A 22,900-nucleotide genomic window follows, 5' to 3' on the forward strand; every position below is an offset into this window, starting at 1 on the left:
GTATTTTGTGAAAAAAATTCTAATTGGTTGTCTTCTGGGTTGTAGCGTAAAATGGAATTGGAGTCAAGTGAACCAACTTACAACTTCATATATGTGGATGAGGCTGGCTTCAGTCTAAACCAATGCAGAAGATGTGGTCGAAATGTCATCGGTCACAGAGCTACTGTTGATTTGCCAGGACAGCGGAGAGGAGATATCATTATATGTGCTGCTATGTCAGAGCAGTGTGTGCTTTGTCATATTCCCCTTAAAGGCCCATACAACACACAGTATGTCCTCACCTTCTTAGAGACCCTCGATAAGACACTCCAGAAGATTTTTTCCAAGCTATATTGCAAGGAATGAAAACTGTTGTGATGTGGATAAAATTCTGTGGCCCGACAGACTGGGACGTCAGGTGGTATAGACAGATTGCACTGTATGGTGCGGCATGTGCAGTTCTGCCTAAGAAGTGTTTCCTATGTTTACTTTATGGAATTGTAATTTAAATGACTAAACATTTGACTATCTTGTTTGTAAACAATGACAAAAGGACTTGTTATTCTGATGGCAATGAAATGTTGAAAATACAAAATACTTACTGGTTTGTAAATCTTATGGATGATTCGAGAAATGAATGAACAACTAAGAAAAACTGTAACCCCCCAAAACACCTCAGCATCAGTTCATTGCATGTCATTGAATGCAAAATGGTTAAACCAGTTGTCATCACCTGTCATCTAATATTAATATTGAACTTTTTTGTAAATGTGACTTGAACTGATGAATTGTGCAGATGAATCTAGTTCTCTAAAACAGGTCAAAGGTAAATCTTGAGAACCTTTAATTGAAGAGTGCATACAGACAGAGCAAAACTGTTTGTGCTGTATGTACAAATTGTTTTGAGAATGCACTTTCTGGTTTGGAAATATTAAGGATGATTTAAAAATGTTCCTTAGCAGCTGAGAAAAAGTGTATTACCATTACATAAGAAAGTAAATGAACAATCAAAAGCCCCAGAGTTTAATTATTGATTGGCACATGATAATAGTGTAGCTAGTGTACTCCATTAATGAATCCTGTTGGAGCAAAAGTAATAGTACATAAAACCAACAATATCCAGAAATTGTTTTTGTACTTGCTTCATCAATTATAATGATGAAACTTCATCAGTTATAAGGTTTATAACACTGTTCTCAAAATGTCCCCCCAAAAATCTTATCAAGAAGAATATAGTACATAGAACTTATAATCATAGGTTTCTGAATAGTTAAACACAGCACAAGCCATGAGTGTACATCCACAGTTTTATAGAGGAGACTGTATCCTCTGGCTCATGAGTACATACTTTCCTTTTCCACACTTTTGCTTTTCCCTCACTTTTATGGCTAATCTCTGTATTTCTTTCTTACAGCATCTTGTTGTGTAGCCTCTGTATCCAAGGTGTAAAGTGTACCTGAAAATGAGATGAGCGATGAGAGCGCCCCATCCTAACCACTAGACCACCAGGGAACCATTTTCGGCTTCTCCCATTAGGGGGCGCCACAGCGGACCATCTGCATGTTTGATTTGGCACATGTTTTTACGCTGGATGCCCTTTCTAACACAACCCTCCCCATTTATCCGGGCTTGGGACCGACACTAAGGCTTGTGCAACCCTAATGGCTGATTTTATTAATAATTAGAGCTACTAATTATTAATAAAATCAATATATCATTGTTTAAATAAGTTCCAGTAATTTCGGACATAAAAATGGGTGTGTTCTCCCTAAAGACGCCATGAATAAATCATCTATATGTCATCTCCTTTTAATATCAAACCCAAATGTCATCGGTAAATATACAGTAAATTGAAGTATCAAGACAATATTAGGTCTGAACGGGTTAAAGCTATTTTCTTTTGTCTTTAAAAAAAAAAAAAAAACATTCTCATGTCTGATTATACACTTGTGTAATTAGATCTATTAAATATAATCATGATAATAACTATAATTTCAGAAAGCTAGGAACAAAAGAAAACAGCAAAAAAACGACTGTTTCTATATTCCAAAAATGTGTTGCTTTAACGATCGCAAGCAATTTCATCTCATTGCTCATCTCAAGTTAAGTAGACTTAATTTTATAATTAAAAGAGCATGACACGCCGAGTCTGTTAGTCAACAATAATAATGAAGATGGTGAATATTTAGAGTGAGAGTCTGAACATCAGCTTCTGTGCGAGACAGCATCCATTAGGAAAATAACCGATAATAAGAGAGCAGGATGTACTGAAGCTGAGCGCAAAATAAACACAAGCAGCTGTCCGAGTGTCATCAATGCAAATACATTCTCCATAACAATAGACTATTTAACCAGTATATGTGTGCATGTCTGTGGGTCTGGAAAAGTTGGAGAAGCAGATGGTAATTTATGGATGAAAGATTAAATATGATGGTTTTGGTCGTGAAAAATCATGGTGGGTTTTTTTATTCCCTTGCAAGCATTTCCCCGAAACTCATTTTCTCATCATGCTCCTGTCTTCCCCCCCTGTTCGTCCCTTCCCCTTCCCTCTGGTAGTCCATTTGCTTGAAACATCGCCTCAGACGTGTGAACACTACACACAGCAGGACACGTCGGTACCAGACACAGATCGAAGTGTTTCGAACAGATTTCTAAAAGCTTCTTCTCTCTCTTTCTTTCTGTCTTGCTTTGTCTTTCTTCCTTTTTCCTTTCTCCATCTCAATTTGCATCTGCCTTTCTCTCTTTCTCTCTCTTTCTCTAAATATACACCTAACCTCCTTTGTAAATGTCTCTGTGTTCTTTGGAAATGGACCGAAGTAAACAAGTAAACAAACTGCAAAACATGCAGCAGATCAACAACATGTAACAAGCATGTAAAAGCATGAAAACACGGCCCGACCTTCATTACAGGAGTGTGTCAGAGCCATGCTAATTTGTTGGCCGTGTCGGATGTGCTTGCCCTTTCTAGCCCAGGTTTTATGTGCATGGTTTATAGGCTCTTCCCCATGACATGTAATTTTTTTGTTTTATTAACTCCATGATAGAGAACCAAGAGAGGCCGGTAAAGGAATGACTGTTTATAGCTGCTATTAAATGAGAACTAGATTATTTTACAAGAATACATGTTACTATTTACTAAAATGAAAATGGTCCATTATAATTGCTTGTATACCAAATTGAAGTGTAGAAATAGGAAAATATTACACTGCTGTATTGTTGGTATTTTTCATTAGCAGCCCATCCACAAGTCATATATTTTTACCTAACTGAGTTCCATCATAAAGACTTCACTGAACAAAATGAGTTTGCTTCAAAATGTTTTCCAGTAGGCACTTTAAGAAAGACGTCCCTGAAGAATCCTATCCACACACCCCTGTAGAGATATTCGCACATGTAGAACAAGGTGTTTCATTAACAATTTACATGCAGAGTCCTGTAGAGAACCTGAGAAAGCCTGAATTGTCAAAAGAGAAAAAAAGACAAAATGAAAGAAAGGCAGAGACAAAAAGAGAGGCTTGACAATAGCAAAGGTATTCCAGTCATGTATGGTTTAGATGCACGTATCCTCAAAACCACTGGGGGATAAAAAAAAAATTGAAAGAAAGAGCAGCTTTTCTCCACAATAATCTTGCAATCATCCATCTGGTAGATGGCATTTTAGACTGTGCCAGCTCTTCACATAACACACAGAGATGTACAGCTTTCTTCTTTCTGCTCAGCTTCCCAAATTGCTTTCATGTCTCAGTGGGTTCTAATCATGCCATCCGTTGCTGTAATCATATATATCTGATCCTTCAAAAAATATGGTACATATACAGTATATATGTAACACATACATCTGACTTTCAGCTATAAGTGGTTCTTCCCCAAACTGCTACCACAAAAATAGTTGTACACAACTATCTTCACAATCAACAAAACAGTTTTAGCATGACAATGACCCTGTGCACAAAGCCAGCTCCATGAAGATATGCTTTACCTGGGTTGGAGTAAAATATCTCTGTGGTCTTCTATAGTGCTCTCACCTCAACCCTACTGAACATCTTTGGGATGAATTAGAACACTTACTGCACCCCACACTTCCTCTCCTCACATCATGGCCTGACTTTACTAACGTTCCTTTTGGCTGATTGAGCACAAAGGTCCACAAGCACACTCTAAAATCTAGTGGAACATCTTCCCAAAAGAGTGGAGTTTATTATAACAGCAGCTGGGGACTATATGTGGAGTAAAATGTTCAAAAAGCACATGTGAATTTTATGTGCTTTTAATGATTTTATTTGACCACAAGCTAATAATATATATAGCATGCTTAAAAAACAGTTTGTTTGATATATATCAAACATGATATAAATATAGCACATCGACTAATTATATATAAATAAATTGCTTTTAATAATGCAAATATGTTAAAAACAATGCCCACACATGCCAAATTATATCCAATATACATTTTCTTCAAATATATATATATATCCAAACTACTTCACTCTTTTGGGAAGATGGTCTGCTACATATACTTTATGGCAACTGAGTAACTGTGTGATATGTAAAGTATATAACTATATAAGTAAATTGTACATAGGAGTCAGTGTTTTCCAATTGTTTCATTCCATTATATAAGAGTATGATTATAGAATAGTTAACCCTGGTCTTAGTGTTTGGTTTTGTGTGGTGATTTCCTATTAACGGCAGTCACTAGTAGAACCTTTTACTGCCTAATTACTATAACTCATTCTTTCATCTTTAGTAACTATATTATCCTGATCAGGATCTTAGTGCATTCAGGAACACGAGATGGAATGCCATTTTATCATGAGACACCATGCACATCCACAAATTTCACCTTGGAGGATTATGGCATCTAGCATCATATTTTTGTGGAAATGGGAAAAATCTGGACAACCCATAGGAAACACACAAGTGCAAAAGAGAACCTGCTTTAGTAAATATTGGATCGTTCAGGGTCGAACCATTGAACCCTGAAGCCATCCATCCAAAGAACCTTTAAAAATATTTTAATGCTTTATTGTCTGATACCAAAAAGGAGTTTTAATTTAAAAAAGGAAAATTATTCTAATATCTAAAGAAATACGAATTCCAATAGTGAAATGTTTATATGCAGAATACAACACAATAACCCAAAACTCTGAGAGAAATCAATTAAAAATACTGTTTCCAAAGTACCAAGAGAAAGATTCAAGGTTCACTATGATCCTCTTGATTTGAAATGTAAAAAATAAAAAAATTATTTAAAAAAATGATGAGTATGCAAAAAAATATGCACAACACCATAACAAGTTCGGCAGTTTCTCCTAGATGTTTTTTTTAACTGTTAATCATTTGTGATTTCTTTATAAAATTGGATGCTAAAGAGAAATATTTCAATTTTGTCCCCAATTCTGTCCCCTGGTAATTCCCTCTCACCAGCCATCTCTCCTCCTATTTTCTTGTTAAACCAAACAAAGTGGGTGAAGGTGAACTTCCTTCAAGACATGTGAAGCCTATCAGAACATTCTATCTGCTCTTTACCACATACGCAAACTAGCATGTCACCATGATTGGCTAATCATTGTGATTCATAGGAAGTGACAGCATACCATCCCAAACACCTATAGGATACAACCAATATTGTTCTCCCTTGTCTTCTGACCATGTTGCAGTTCGAACTCTAGGGTGAACACTCTTCTGTTGTTCAAACTGGAAGCCTGGAGCTACTTTAAAGAGAAAGCCTCGTAATAAAAAATGTAGCTTCTTTGTACTGTGTTCACTGCTAATTGAAATAGCACATGCTCTGTTTTACGAAAGATTTGTATCCATAATGAACAAATGAGACTAATTTATTGATGAACAGAATATGTGATGGATTCATTAGGCCACATTTCTCTGATTTATTTAACAATATAATATGCAGAGTGGTGTGTATAGATTAATTATGTACATTAATTAATTTTGCATCAGTAATGTGATTTACCGTGCCTGAAAAAATTCATTTCTAATGCGTGAAAGGCAAGTATTAAATTTGCACAAGGTTGATTCCGCCAGCTAAACACAAAATAAAACTGTGTACCAAGCAATAATAAAAAAAACATTGATCAAAATCAAAATGATGCCTTTGTTTAATAATTAGCTTTCCCCTAATTACTTAATGACTTATCATAAATCATTTTCTGTTACCTTTAGCAGGAAAGCGCATCCAAAACAGCTCTTAAATGACATTGTTGTTTTCTGCTGTTAGCTTTGCGCAAGACTTCATCCCAATTTCCTTTATAAATAATCTACAACATGCAATGTATCAATTCGCCACACGGTTATAATTAAAGGTTATTAATAACAGGTATCAAACAGATCAATAATCATGTTTGACATGAAATAAATAAATGTGTAAAGATTTGGCTTTAAAGAACCTGTTGTTGAACCATGTGCTAAAACTGAGACTTGTTTTTAGTGTCTTCTGAAAGCAGTTAAAATAACAGACATGCAGTAATATTATATGATGTATTCTATTGCCTTATAAAATTTCAAAAACTACAAATAAATAAGGAATAAATAAATAAGAGAATACAAGTTATAACTATTTTAAGAGTTTTAGCTCATAAATACACAAAGGACTAAAACAGAACTCAGAAGTCTAAGCACATTAAAATGGAGAGCGTTTATTATTCAGTCAGATGCTGGTTTTGCCATTTTTAATTTTCACCAGAGAATGTACAAAACAGAATATACAGAATATTGGCAAAAAATATGAATAGAAGATTTTTTTTTATTGTTACAAAAAACCAATAGAAGTTGCAGTATTTTTACTCTCAAAGGAATTTCATATTTTTTGCATCAGCCATCACGTCCCACCTCCACTCTCCCTCTCTCTGATTGTGTGTCTTCATGCTACGGTCTCTGATCAGCACAGGATGAACGCGAGAACGACAGAGACAGACAAACAGAAGTAGTAAAGTAAAGGAGGGACAGAGAGACAGAGTCAGACAGAGACGTCACTACGTCAGACAGACAGACATAGTTAAGGAGGGACAGAGAGACACAGACAGACAGACAGACAGACAGACAGACAGACTGAGTAAAAAAAATATATATATATATATATATATATATATATATATATATATATATATATATATATATATATATACAGAGAGAGAGAGAGAGAAAGACAGAGAGACAGAGAGAGAGAGAGAGAGAGATAGACAAAAAAATGCAGAGAGAAAATGACAGACAGACAGACACAGACAGACAGACAGACAGACAGACAGACAGACAGACAGACAGACAGACAGACAGACAGATAGATAGATAGATAGATAGATAGATAGATAGATAGATAGATAGATAGATAGATAGATAGATAGATAGAGAAAGCAATAAAGAGACACCCAGTGAGAGAGAGAAATCGTTATTTATCATTATTTACACCCAACATAACCAGTGCATCACATATGTGCATTTATGAGCTTGAACACACACACACACACACACACACACACACACACACACACACTCAAACACATTATCCCGGTGGATTCATTGCACCTGCGTCCTGATGCTGTAATAGAGGCCAAAGTCCCTTCAGGAAAGCCTCCAGGCCTACCCACTGATTACACATGTACACATATACACACACAAACACACACACAAGCACACGAATCCCACACGCCTTCAAAGACAGACAAGGAACTGTACACTGCCTCATCACAAATCTCACACACACACACAGGGTATATTTAATTGTGTGTTACTGTAGGTTACTATTATACTATATCTACAGCTGCGAATAACCTTAAGCGTTTAAGTCAGCATTCTCCTGAGGAATTACTAAAGGTCAAAACTGGCTTATAATCATTATTTATGTGGGATATACTTGGTATTCAGTTTGGTTGAATCTGTGCTTGTGGCTTCAGATTCATATTTATGGAACCTGATGTGGTTCATGTGGTTGATGTGGTGTGCGTTCTGAGGTGCTTTTTTTGTTTACAATGGTTGTAAAATGTAATTATTTGTATTTGAATTTGCTATATTCTTCCTGATAGTTTGGGCCAACCTGGTCATCTCCTTTGAATTTTCGCATCAACAAAGCCTTTCCACCAACAGAACTGTTGGTTGCTCTGTTTTTTTTGTCTTTTGTAAAATCTGGACATAACCCATGATTGACAATTCCAGGAGATCAGAAGATTCTGAAATACTCAAACCAGCCTGTCAATAATTAAGTTACAGAGATCACACTTTTTCTTCATTTTGATGTTTAAATGTGAACATTACCTGATATTCTTATTTCTATCTTTTATATATATATATATATATATATATATTTATATGATGTTTTGCATTGAGCTGCTGCCATACGATTGGCTGATTGAATACTTCATGCCTTTTTCAAATTAACCACCTGCATGTCTTCCTTCACCACATCCACAGCCCAATTTCCACCGGTGCCCTGTTGTCTAACAATACCTGTGGCAGTCATTGGTAACCCGGGCCTCGGCCGATCCGGTATGAATTTAGGTTCGTCATCTGCATATTTGATTTGGCACATTTTACACTGGATGCCCTTCCTAACACAACCCTCCCTATTTGTCTGAGCTTGGGACCGGCACTAAGAGTGCACTGGTTTGTGCAACCCTAATGGCTGGGTTTATAAACATACAATATACATTATATTTATTTTAAATTTACTTAATATTTACATTAATATTTGCTCAAAACCCCATAAGTGGCATTCGGGCAGTCAGAGTCAGGATTTTATCTCAGCCTTGGTAACTAGTTAAAAATCTAAACTGCTGAGCCTCAACTTAGTTTGCTAAACGAATGTGAACTAAATATGTACAAAAATGCTTATATACTGTAACTAATAAATCACACAGCCGACCAGGGAGCAATTCTTCATACCTTCCCTTTGCATTCTGTAACACATTTGAGAGCCAAAACCTGAATTCCATCTTAGGATCAAAGTTCACTGCGTTTTGGTTTATTGCTTTATTTATACTTTAATAAAAAGTGATATTTATACTGACCTGAATCACATATAGTCTACAGGAGAGTGAAAATGCAGGCAAGAATTATTGGCACCCTTTAAGAGATAAAAAAAAAAATTATATGTATTTAAAATAAATAGCGCATGATGGTAATGATGTGATATTAATAATACAGTAAGGGTTTTTTTTTATTTTTCACACTATAAATGAAAAAAATGTAACATTGAGTTGAAACTCATTAAATAATAAACCTAACTTTATCCTTCTCAGGCTAGAGAATAAATATTACAGTAATCCACCGTTTACGAAAACGGGCCCCACCCCAAAAACGCTATTTTATGTATATAGTACTGTACTGTATTAACATTTTATTACATTTTGTAATTAATAACTATATTTTTATTAATAAATTCCATTGAGAGACAGGGAAAATCAGTCAAAAAAAATGAGTTATGTAAATGCAATTCTGCGATAAAACGAGGGCACGAGATTCGAACCGTGGTAAAGCGAGGGATAACAGTATTATACAATTTGATAACATTTTGGTTGTTAGTTTTATCATTAGCTAGTAAATCAGTGTGTAGCCATTTTGATTTTTTTGTACTATTTTGTGACTTTCAATTGTTAAAATTAAATGCTCTCAAGAAAAAACTCAATTCAGTGTTCACATTGAACATCAGTGTTATGTGTCAAGTCGCCTTGAAATGTGTCATTTTCCTTTTGTAACATTTCATCATATCATTGACTTGTAACGATGCACCAAATCATAATACATTTAAATGAATAAAACCCTGATATTATCTGTAATTTGTTTCTCCAACACTGTCTGAAAGCCCACAGATCCCTAAAACAATTAAAAACAGTCAGCTGTTGTCTTTATACTTCACATGCTTTATTTTGAAACCTTCGCTGTATGTGTATTTATGTTGGCTGTAATGTGGACTTTGGATTTAAATCTTTAAAGAAAATGACTCCTAAAACGTCCATTAAATTGATTGCTGCACCCTGGCGTTCGATGTAAACGCTTAAAACCATTTGCAAGCACCAGACTGATGCCACCTTTAGTCAAAAATGGATGGCTCGATTTTGGTATTGATTAACAAATTTGCCTGGTGTGTCTAGTAATAAAATCTCTCTATAGCAGTCACATACAGACTAAAAAGTATTTTTTGGTGAACTGTAAATCTTACAGTTGGCCAACTTTTATTTCACACACACACACACACACACACACACACACACACACACACACACACACACACACACACACACACACACACACACACACATTACTGGCTCAATTCCGACCCCTGGTGGTACAAAATGTGTAGGTTCGATGAGGGTATGGAAGGCCATGTGTGCCAAATGTCTTTTCCATATAAAGACATCTGAAGCACATATAAAATGCATTGTATAGACAAAAGTTTGCAGACACAGGGCCATAAGATTGGTATGTGCTTTTTTTTGAACATCCACATTTAGTCCCCATTTGCTGTTCCTTGGATTTTGAGTGTGCTTGTGGAGATCTGTGTTCATTTAGCTACAAAGGTGTTAGTAAAGTCAGGTACTAATGTAGGCTGAGAAGGCCCGGGGTGCAGTCATTGTTCCTATCCATCCCAAAGGTTTTCAAGTAGGTGATGTGAAACCCCTATTGCGGCCACTCAAGATCTTACACACCAACCCATGCCAAAAATATCATGGAGGTGGCTTTATGCACAAGGACATTGCCTTGCTGGAATAGGGTTTGGGTCTCATAAGTCAAGTGCATCCAAAGACATCCTATATAATTGTGTGGCTCCAACTTTGTGGTAACAGTTTGGGGAAGAACCACATATGGCTGGAGAATTTACAGTAGGTGTCTTCGTACTTTTGTCCATATAGTGTATGTTAACATCAACCATACATGACTGGAACTTTTAAGTTTTATATTAAAATGAAAGAAATTAATTCCGGACTCAGTCTGACTTTAATTACAGAATTTCATATCGTGGGCACTTTAAATGTTGGTACTATGACTAATATAATGGAGAGGAGAAAGGTAGATATGTTGTGTATTCAGGAGACCAAGTGGAAAGGGAGTAAGACCAGGAACATTGGAGGTGGGTTTAAACTGTTCTATCATGGTGTGGATGGAAAGAGAAATGGTGTAGGGGTGATTCTGAAGGAAGAGTACAGTAAGAGTGTAGTGGAGGTGAATAGAGTTTCTGATAGAGTGATGAATGTGAAGCTGGAGGTTGAAGGGGTGATGATAAATGTCACCAGTGCCTACAAGTGGGTTGTGAGATGGAGGAAAAGGAAAAGTTCTGAAGTGAGGTAGATGACGTGGTAGAAGGTGTACCTAGGAATGAAAGATTGGTGATTAGGGCAGACTTTAATGGCTATGTTGGTGATGGGTAGGTAATGGCCTTAGGGAAAGGAATGTTGAAGAGCAGATGGTGGTAGATTTTGTGAAAAGGATGGAAATGGCAGTGGTAAATACATATTGTAAGAAGAAGGAGGAGCACAAGGTGATGTTTAAGAGCAGAGGAAGATGCACACAGGTGGACTATATTCTATGCAGGAGATGCAAACTGAAAGAGATTAAAGACTGTAAGGTGTTTGGATGCTGTAAGACGGCATCGGATGGTGGTCTGTAGGATGGCTTTGGAGGTGAAAAAGAAGAGGAGGAAATTGAGGAGTGAAAAAGAATAAGATGGTGGAAACTGAAGGAGGAAGACTGTAGTGTGAGGTTCAGGAAAGAGGTCAGACAGGAGCTTGGTGGTGGTGAAGAGGTGCTGGATGATTGGGCAACTACTGCAGAAGTGATAAGGGAGGCAGCTAGAAAGGTACTTGGTGTGACATCTGGAAATGGAAAGGAACACAAAGATACGTGGTGGTGGAATGAGGAATTGCAGGAAAGCATAAGGAGAAAGAGGTTGGCGAAACTGAATTGGGATCGACAGAGTGATAAAAAAAAGGAGGCAGGAGTACAAGGAGATGCGGCAGCAGGTAAAGAGGGATTTGGTGAAAGCCAAGAAAAAGGTATATGAGAAGCTGTATGAGAATATATGGTGTGTCAGAGAAGTATGTGAGGGTGGTGCAGGACATGTATGAGGACAGTGTGACGGCAGTAAAGTGAGGAGTAGGAATGACAGACTGTTTTAAGTTGGCGGTAGGATTGCATCAAGGATTGGAACTGTGCCCTTTCCTGTTTGCAGTGGTGATGGACAGGTTGACGGACGAGGTCAGACAGGAGTCTCCGTGGACTATGATTTTTGCGAATGATATTGTGATTTGTGGTGAGAGTAGGGAGCAGGTTGAGAAGAGCCTGGAGAGGAAGATGCACACAGGTGGAGAGAAGGGGAATGAAAGTCAGTAGGAGTAAGACAGAGTACATGTGTGTAAATAAGAGGAAGGGCAGTGGAGGGGTGCGGTTGCAGGGAGAAGAGGTGGAGAAGGTGGAAGAGTTCAGGTACCTGGGGTCAACAGTGCAAAGTAAAGAGTGTGTTAGAGAAGTGAAGAAAAGAGTGCAGGCAGGGTGGAGTGGGTGGAGAAGAGTGATAGCAGGAGTAATTTGTGATAGAAGAGTATCTGCAAGAGTGAATGCGAAGGTTTATAGGACTGTGGTGAGACCTGCAATGTTGTATGGATTAGAGACAGTGGCATTGAGTAAAAGACAGAAGGTGAAGCTGGAGGTAGCAGAGGTGAAGATATTGAGATTTTCATTAGGAGTGATGAGGATGGACAGTATTAGAAATGAGATAACTGAAGTTACCCTGATGTAGGAAATTTTGGGAGCAAAGTGAGAGAGGCCTGAGTGAGATTTTTTGGACATGTGCAGAGGAGGGACATGGGGTATATCGGCAGAAGAATGCTAAGGATGAAGCCACCAGGCAGAAGGAAAAGAGAAAGATCAAGGAGGAGGTTTATGGATGTGGTGAGGGAAGACATGCAGGTAGTTGGTTTGAACGAGGCAGATGTATAGAACAGGGGGGATATGGAGACGGACAATCTGCTGTGGCGACCCCATAATGGGAGCAACCGAAAGAAGAAGAAGAAGAACTTAATATGGAGTGTTATGCTTTTTGTATTTTATACAGTATTTATCCAGCAACCATATTCATATGCACCTGTAAGTAAATGTTAAATCCATAATAATACTGGTTGTCACTCCAGCCCATGTCATTTTCTGTTTCAGACAGACCTGGCCCCATAAAAGAATGGAAAAATTGTGGGGACCCCAGTATTTGTCTGTAGAGTTGGTTTGTATAAAGAGTGTTTGGTCTGTAGTTACTTTCATACATGTCACTTGAATCGACAAAAAAAGAAAAAGGAAAGAAAGACTTGTTCGATCAGCCATTTTAAGTGTTTTGTATATTCTTGACACACAACCTGGACATTTCTGAAGCAGGCAGCAATTAATTAATATTTAACATTTAACATAATTCAGTTATTACAATACTAATATTACAATCCGCCTCAACGCTGTTCACTAAACCCCCATGATTTAAACACACAGTGACTTGTCAAGGGGAAACACTTCGGCCCAATCTGGCAACCCCCATTTCCTCCTGCCATCGCGCGCGCTCTCATTCCGGAGCTCTCCGCGCCGTCTCCAGGACGCTCGCGCGCGCGCACGCGCACCAATCGGCCGCTTTGTTTTTCGTGTCCGAATGGAGGGATGCAGGTAATTCATTTATATTCACTATTTCATTTGCTTTATGTATCATATGCTTTCTGTAAGTTGTGAAAGTTGCAATGTTTGCAATCTCGACGGGAAAATGCCAACATTAAAACAAGTTTTAATGTATTTTTTTTTGGGGGGGGTTGCTTTTTTATGTTAACTTTTGTGCTTCAGACTTTAATGTTAATAATGAACTTACAGCAATTTACTTAAAAAAATTGTTCAATGCAAACTAAGCCTCGGATAACTGCATAAATAACTACAACTAAACATGATTAAATACTAATAAACAGGCTGATTGTTTTAAATGTTACCACTGAATTCAGGCTGTGCCCTAAATCACATTCTAGCAAACTGTATAGTGAGACTAAAACAAGTGCACTACTTGGCAATAACTGAACAGCACATCTCAACAGTGATAATAAGTATAATAAATGGACATTAAGTGCCACCCACATGAGGAGGGGTTCTGTTCTGAGTCTGGTTCCTCTCCAGGTTTCTTCCTCATGCCATCTCTGGGAGATTTTTCCTTGAAAGAGTCACCATTGGTTCGCTCATTAGGAATCAACTTTTAGGCTCTAAACCATAACACAGATATTAAACATAAATGAAATAAAATTGTCCATTGTTAAAATCACTATACAAGTAAAAAATAAAAAAAAATTAAATAAACATGCATAATATAATGTTACTATTTTAGATCTATAAGACTCGACATTACGTTCCCTATAAACTCTTTCCCACATAAAGAGAAAACAGTATTTCAAAAAAATGTTACTCATTATAAACTCCATTGTGTAAACTGTATCTTTTAAATGTGATTATGAAATATTTTTTTATTTATAAACACTACAGTACAATTAAAGGTTGTACAATATACTGTATGCGAGCATGCTGTTAGGATCCGAGGTTAGATTGTAATAATATTTTTTCAAATATTTTCAATATTTTCCGCAAAATAAACAGCTGGATACAGAACTGTTTCTATCTGCTAGAACTCGAGATGATGCCTTGTACGGTAGAAAAAAAAAGAAATCAATCAATTGAGCATATATTAAATTTGAAAGTGAGTTAGTCTATAATAGATTTAATCATTAAGTATAATTACTTACACTGACCACTGCAGACCAGGAACATTCTACAAGAGCTGCAGTTTTGGAAATGCTCTGACCCAGTCGTCTAGACATCACAATTTGGTTGAACCAAATCCTTACACTACGTCAACACATCACTTGCTGCCTATAATATAATCAGTGTTATTCAATTTACCACTCATTATGTTATGACTGGTTGATGTGTGTTATTTATATATATATATATATATATATATATATATATATATATATATATATATATATATATATATATATATATATATATATATATATTAGGGGAGTAACGTACACAAAATTCACAGTTCGGTATGTTCCTTGGTTTTTAAGTCACGCTTCAGTTCACTTTCATTTTATTTCAACATGTAATATATAAAACAATATTTAATTATATTTGATAAAAATTAAATATAATGAATCAAATTAATGCAATCAATTTTTTTTTATCTTTTTGATTAAATAATCAATTAAGTTGGCACGAATTCAATTGATTAAATAAAAATAAATGAATGAAAAAATGTCATCAAATAGTTTCCATTGTTTAGACACAATTTGGGTAATACAGGTGTGTGTGTTTTACATTTAATTAAATTTTTATAAAGATATGATCTACCTTCTGGTTAGAAAGTTAACGCTATGGATTCTTTAGCATTTTCATGCATGCGAAAAAACAATCTTATTTCCGGGAATGAAATGAGTAGCAACAGTGACACTGCGCTAACTCTAGTTTCTTTTTTCTCACCCCTGGCATGTATTTAAGTTTAAAAAAAATTATAATTAAAAAAATGCACTCAAAGTGAATAGTGGAGAAACTTGGGGTCCGCCACTTAATACGTTCCTGACGTAAAGTACGTTTCATGCATAAAAAGGATTGCATTCGGTAATCTTTAATAAATAACAAAAAATGAGGAATGATTTCTATTCACTTTTTTGCAGGTAATCACAATTGTACATTTGAGCAATATGCTAAATTTGACATTTTTACCACAATAAAGTCCTACAAGTCTAACTATCGGATTAATCTGGCACCCTAAACACTGTGTGAACTTGCAGAGAGAGGTGATACAGTCGGAGTGGCTCGAGTAGATCCGATTAAAGATATACAGCATTCAGAAGCAGAATTTTAGAGAATAATCAGCATGATAGAGTCTGTCCTGATCTCAGAGCCATAACTGAGAATAGAGGACAGACATAAATCTCGCTCTTGATTGAAAAAAAGATAAACCATGTTTAAAATTTTGGGTCAAACATTTGGTACGAATGTATTCACTCTAATTTTAATTAGATTTTAATTTCACAGAGTATATAAAATCTTTCTACTATAAAGGTGGCATATATTTCTAGTAACTGGCACAAAAATGAGAAAGAACCCAAAATAATTATTAGCTGTGTCCAGATTGAAGTTCTGTTCATGTTTCCAAAATGAGAACATTGAGGAAGTGAATATTATTATAAATAATTGCCTTATGAATACCTATAGTACAGACCAAAAGTTTGGACACACCTTCTCATTCAAAGAGTTTTCTTTATTTTCATGACTATGAAAATTGTAGATTCACACTGAAGGCATCAAAACTATGAATTAACACATGTGGAATTATATATGGAATTATATACATAACAAAAAAGTGTGAAAAAACTGAAAAATATCATATTCTAGGTTCTTCAAAGTAGCCACCTTTTGCTTTGATTACTGCTTTGCACACTCTTGGCATTCTCTTGATGAGCTTCAAGAGGTAGTCACCTGAAATGGTCTTCCAACAGTCTTGAAGGAGTTCCCCGAGAGATGCTTGGCACTTGTTGGCCCTTTTGCCTTCACTCTGCGGTCCAGCTCACCCCTAAACCATCTCGATTGGGTTCAGGTCCGGTGACTGTGGAGGCCAGGTCATCTGGCACAGCACCCCATCACTCTCCTTCTTGGTCAAATAGCCCTTGATGCCTTCAGTGTGACTCTACAATTTTCATATTCATGAAAATAAAGAAAACTCTTTGAATGAGAAGGTGTGTCCAAACTTTTGGTCTGTACTGTATATATTTGAAACTTTTTTCTCAAAAGTTTGAGAAAGATTGTGTTTATAATTTGATCACTAATGTGAATCATTTGAAGGTAGAATATACCTTATTTATATTTACATTATATGTACTGTTAAGATCTTCGAAACCAGAGCAAAATGTTACAAACATTTTTCCCCACACACACCTAATCCATCCAAATATTAAATCTACATTACCGGCTGTGCTTGTGTGTACACACACACACACACACACACACACACACATGCACGGGAGTTAAAGAGGGTGAAGTAGTTAATCATCAACTTCATCATGGATTAAGGTTCAATAGGTGTGGTCCTGATACAATGTATGCTTGCTCACACACACACACACACTTATACACACTAACACGTTAAAATAAAGAGATCTTAGAGAATGTGGATTCACATTATAGAGTATTTAAATAGACATAAGGCTTGAATATTAAAGGTTATTTGCTACTGATATGCAAACGCACAAACAACTGGATTTATCAGTTTAAGGTCATACTGTCTCATCAAAGTTTTCATGAACAGGATTTGCTGAGAAATTGATTGGATTAAATATTTAACGTCTTTTCTTTGTTCGGTCCTAAATCTCCAATCTGTAAGTACGTCTGAAACATTCGGAGGATTTTATATTTGCACAATGGAAGGCGCATTTTTGAGTACTTTATAACTTTTTTCATTCAGAACCCGAGTCTGACATTTTCACTCTGCGTCCGGTGCTTTTTAAGGAGCTTATAAACCCTTTATGATGCAGACAAGAGAAATTACGTGTCTTGAATTCTGAATAAATAAATGTTTTAAAAATGTTCTTAACAAACCCTCATACAGTACATGAAGTGTTATGATGCCTTTTTAAGCAACTATTTACAGCAGCTCATATCTAAATGTTTGACATTTGTTATCTGTCCCCTTAGTTGAACCCCAGACATCTGGTTAAAGCCTCTGACTGCACCCTGACATCTGAGATATCACAATGGAGACAGTGGTTATTGTGGCCATTGGAGTTTTGGCCACCGTTTTCCTCGCATCCTTCGTGGCACTGGTGGTCGTGTGTCGCCATCGTTATTGCCATCAGCCCAATTTGCTGCATCACTTTGAGTCGAAGTAAATACAAAATCTCTGTAAAAGTTATAAAACATAACTAAAACTTTATTATTTCCGAAAAAGCTATGCTTCTGAGTATCCTGAGTAAGTTTGTGAATTCACTGTTTGATGTCTTGCAGTCCTCAAGCCTAAGTGGCCAGTCTACAAGCCTGTTATGTCGCTATCACGTCTCAAGCTTTACTATTCATTTCCCCTCTCAGGCCCACACTGGATCTGATTGGAGCGATGGAGACTCAGAGCGAGCCGTCCGAGTTGGAGCTGGAGGACGTGGTCATCACCAACCCGCACATCGAAGCCATCCTGGAGAACGAAGAATGGATCGAAGACGCCTCGTACGTCCTCTTCACCATGTCCTACTCCGCATTCATAATGATAATTATACACAAGATCACCCTTATCAGCCGTCATCTCATCATCTTTGTGTCTGTCTGTACTTTTTTTTTTCTGTCCTCAGCGGTCTAGTGTCTCATTGTATCTCCATTCTGAAGGTAATTTATGTGCCCCCGAAAAGTCTGAACTCTACAGTAATCACACGTTATCGTACTTCAAAACAGGCTTTTGCTGATTGGTTCATTCGGATATTGATTGCCTTCATACAGATATGCCACACTCTGACAGAGAAACTTGTTGCCATGACGATGGGCTCTGGAGCTAAAGTAAAAGCCCCCGCCAGCCTCAGTGACATCATCACGGTGGCCAAACGCATCAGCCCCAGGTAAATACAGAAATAGAAGCCAAACAAAGCAATTTACTATCATTTTCATGTGAAACCAAATAAACCATTTATCTTCAGTTCATATGTTTTACAGCATTTATAAGGAAATCGTTTGGAATGTTTTTTTTCGTTTTTTATTTTATTCCCCAGTTGTAGTTGATCAGCCATGGATAGGTTCTTTTGTTCTGCATTGGTGCTATGAGCTATATAGTGCTACCAAGTAAAGAAAGATTGTCTGATCCAAAATTATTTTAGTAACTCGACCATATTTTTATAGATTTTAAATGACAAACTATAAATTTTGGTAACAAAAAAAATCCTGTAAATTCTGCTTTTAGACTTTTTTGATGAGGAGTTGTGGAGAATATTGTATATCATGATTTTACAGGGTAGATGATGTGGTTCGGTCCATGTATCCCCCACTGGATCCGATCCTTCTTGATGCCAGGTAAAGATATTTCCTGTTTGATTTCTGTCATTACACAGGTTTGACTCTCTCTTAATTACCGTATTTTTCGGACTATAAGCAACTCCTTTTTTCCCCACACTTTGAACTCCGCGGCTTAAACAATGAAGCGGCTTATTTTTGTATTTTTCCCGGGTTTTTCCCGGTTTCACAAGCTTCATGCCAAAAAATTGAGCCCCATAACATTAGACCAATGAAATTGCCGAACAGGCATCGGGAGAAAAGGTTCACCCATGGAGATTTTTAAACACACGACGATGCCAAAAGAAAAACTCTCGAGAGAAATTGTTGTAAAAGGAAGGGGGAAGACAGTGAACAATGACTTTCTTGGTCGGCTACTGTTTAGATACAAGCATGTAACAGACACTGTCTTTCATTAAAGCCTGTGTAAAGTTTCAGGGCTTATAGACAGGTGCGGCTTATTTATGTTCAAAATAAAATTTTGTCAAATTCAGTGGGTGCGGCTTATATTTGGGTGCGCTTTAAAGTCCGGAAATTACGGTAAAATTTGCCAATTTGGAAGAATTGGGATTTGCATTGTGGTTTTGAACACTCTGTTTCCCTCAACAAAATATATTTTGGCCCGTGTGGGTATAAAAAAAAATCATTGTATTTTCCAATCAGTTCACTTAATTTGTTAAGGATGCACTATACTTTTAGTTTTGACCAAAATATTCTCTGTGCGATGTCAAAAAAGCATTTTTGTAGGATAGTATAAATTAGAAGGTTTTAATCTTTTAAACTTAAAATCTGAGAGACACTCAGAAGGTGAGTCACAAGGTGAGCATTAAAACAAATATTCCTACTTTCTTGCACCTGTAAGCGAGTTGGAACATTGAACGTCATGCTTCCTGCTCCGACATCGTTTCTGTGTATCTTTTCAGGGCTACAGCATTGTTACTGTCCGTCAGTCACTTAGTGCTGGTGACAAGAAACGCGTGTCACATGTCGGGCAGTCTAGACTGGATCGACCAATCGCTGCACGCAGCTGAAGATCACATGGTAGTGCTCAGGGAGGCAGCCTTGGCGTCGGAACCTGAGCGACGGCTACCAGAAAGAGAGCAGTCTATCTAATCACAAATACACACACACACACTTGTACACAAATCTGAATTTGACCAAAAAGGTCAAATTACAATCCACATAAATACTTAGCATTAGACTTTTTGCACAAATACCTTTTTTAAATCTGTTACATCGTTTTCCACGATAGTTACAATCACTCTATTCCTGTAAATGATATGAAGCAATCACTTCTAATATTCGTTTCCACCTTTTTATAGCATGAGATTGTGTTTATTATTGTAGGTGGTAGAAACAGTAAGTGCCCAAATTTACCAGAATTCATTTTTCTGCCTTCAGTCAGATACATTATGTATATAGTAAACATGAAACCTATACTGTAGACTTAATATTCAGTTTTCACAAGTATTATGTATTCAAGTTGTATAAAATGTGGAGTTTTTCCTTATTCTCAGACACTGGAGGAAAATTCATGCTCAGATTCATGCTTCTGGACATTGCTAGTCATAAACTCGTACAAACGCTCCATTTCTTTGTGGCCTGCAATCCGAAATCACATGATGTTTAAAGCCTTTCTAATTCCCTAACCTCACCCTACTGCTCACACACCTGACAAATGCCAACACAGCGAGCTTAAACATTAACACAAAGTCTTAATCACTGCCAGTCTAACCTTGAGCACATGCAATCCTAGGATTGGTATTTTTTGTAGGATTTTTAGCCCTAATGGAGGAAATATGTACTGCGTTTTTCTAAATATTCAATTAACCATGTAGTTGTTCATTGCTTGGGGAAGAAGTGGAAAACTGTTTTGATGAATTGTTCTGCAAGTCATATTTACGCAAACATTTTGACACTCTTTTCTGTTTCTCAAGGATCTCATTTAGATGAGATAAAATCATGCATATCCAGCTGTTTCATGAGCACATATTAATGGAAGATTTTACCATTTTTCAATTTCTCACGTGTGCTAACAAAAGGTTTTTTATATATATATATATATATATATTTCCTTGCACTGAGAAAATCACGGTCATGCTTATGCAAGTCAGAACTTTAAATTCGAAAAAAATAGTCTTCATTAAGTTTTTTCTTAACAGTTACACAGAATTAAACAAAGACTTACCAAAGTAATCAAAGAATTGTTTCAGTTGGGGAAATGTAGTGTGACAAACTATTAAACCGCTTTTTGAAAGCTGATTAAACTCCCAAGTACAACTTTTGGCAAATGTTCTCTCGTCACTTTTTATTTAGTCTTAAACAGATTGTGTGCTTTTCTCAGCACAAGTGTTGAAATTATGGTCTGTTGTAATCGCACACTACAGATCTGGTGTTTGCGTATGATGTTTGCATAAAAAAAAATTTTATATGCCAGTATATCCACTTTTTAGTTACTGCTTCTCTGTAGCCTTCACTTTCCTTTTATTGTTTATAATCGTGTGTACTGTTAAATTAAAGTTTCTTACAGGAAAAAAAAAAAATCAAGACATTTCATTCCAGTTTATTTGTGTTCTTACAGCTGATTAAAGAAACCAGATTTAATTTCAGGTCAATAAAACAACTAGTGCTTCTTTATACCCCGCCTCCTCCAGGACAGGAATAAAGGGATAGGGATTGAGGGACAGAGTAAATGTGGGAGGGCAGTCCTCTAAAGACCCCTGGAATTTTGGCTAAAATTAGTGGATACATTTCTGCAAGGCACTAAAGTGACCACACTCAAAAGACACGCACACACACATTTATACTACCTACTTATTAGGTTCGAACTGTACATGGAAAAGGGGGTGACATTACAAGAAAATAGGATTCTTTCAAAAACAGGGATTACCAAAAAAAAAAAAAAAAAGGTCTTCAGTAGTTCTGGTTCAGTAGTTTTTTTTTTTTTTACACGCAGCTTCAATACAGGCCTTTGCTCTTTTTCAGGTTCAACTGCTGCAGCTCTGGCAAGGAGTTGTAGTCTTTCCTCTTCATTCCTAACACCACCTGCAAACAAAGACATTACACGTTGCTTTTACATTTCCAACCCTGCCTTCACATTACATAGAATTAACCATTATTATCAGCTTCCACCTTTTATAAAAAAATATTGTCCAGCTACATGTGGTTTATAGGTTTTTAAGAATTTTGGGATCTTCTGAGCGACATGAGACAGATGCAGACGTGATAGATTAGATTAGATTAGATTCAACTTTATTGTCATTGTGCAGGGAACATGTACAGAGCCAATGAAATGCAGTAATTCAGTAAATGCAGTAAATATGCATCATAAGACTCTGTAAACAAGTAAGCAAATTGCTGATAATTAAATTAAAAATATAACCATTGTAACAAAATTGAATACCAAATCTATATACGTGTGTAAATTTATTTTCCCAAGCTCTTCCTAGAATATTACATTAACAGATCAGGTCAAATGTTGAACATTGAAATGCATAACCCTGATCGAACAAACATGAGGTTTTGTAACTCACCTGGAAGTCATGGTCAGACAGATAGGTCTCCAGGTGCAGAGGGTTCACCCCATCTGGTAAAGGTCTTTTTAACAGATCCTGCACAGAGAACTGAGTCCCGCTCAGGAGCGCCAATACATCCTGCACTAATGTTAACTTCTTCTGCACGGAGGGGGCCTGCAGGGGCACATGCACCAACACACACAAAGACATGGATTCAATCCACTATCACCACCTAATGCAGATTTATCCCAGTGTTAGATTCTCAAATCTGATTGGTCCAAAAGTAGCTTTCATATTATTCTTTACTTGTATAACTGGATTGAAAAAACACGGTGTTGTTGATTACAGTATGGAGGGAATCT

At 36.7% G+C, this 22,900-nt stretch overlaps 2 protein-coding genes across 3 annotated transcripts in view; one reads left to right on the top strand and one right to left on the bottom strand.

Annotated features, from left to right (window-relative positions):
• The first annotated feature begins 13,492 nt into the window (after positions 1-13,492).
• Positions 13,493-21,566, top strand: tmem98 (transmembrane protein 98). Of its 2 annotated transcripts, none has more exons than XM_046866059.1 (7): positions 13,493-13,626; positions 17,692-17,881; positions 18,082-18,213; positions 18,336-18,369; positions 18,481-18,596; positions 18,985-19,044; positions 19,947-21,566. In XM_046866059.1, the coding sequence occupies exons 2-7, from the start codon at positions 17,751-17,753 to the stop codon at positions 20,134-20,136; spliced, it is 663 nt and encodes a 220-aa protein (XP_046722015.1). In that variant the 5' UTR covers positions 13,493-13,626; positions 17,692-17,750; the 3' UTR covers positions 20,137-21,566. The 2 variants fall into 2 exon arrangements, with proteins under 2 accessions (XP_046722015.1, XP_046722014.1); XM_046866058.1 differs by lacking the exon at positions 13,493-13,626 and adding an exon at positions 17,146-17,375.
• A 4-nt stretch (positions 21,567-21,570) lies between these two features.
• The window catches only part of svilc (supervillin c), a 30,439-nt gene continuing 29,109 nt past the window's right edge, over positions 21,571-22,900 (bottom strand). Inside the window, 2 exon segments of the mRNA XM_046866057.1 lie at positions 21,571-22,068; positions 22,557-22,712. Of these exon segments, the coding sequence (XP_046722013.1) occupies positions 21,982-22,068; positions 22,557-22,712 (243 nt within the window). The 3' untranslated portion in view covers positions 21,571-21,981.

This window comes from Silurus meridionalis, chromosome 14 (assembly GCF_014805685.1).
Source record: "Silurus meridionalis isolate SWU-2019-XX chromosome 14, ASM1480568v1, whole genome shotgun sequence".
Lineage (NCBI taxonomy): Eukaryota > Metazoa > Chordata > Actinopteri > Siluriformes > Siluridae > Silurus > Silurus meridionalis.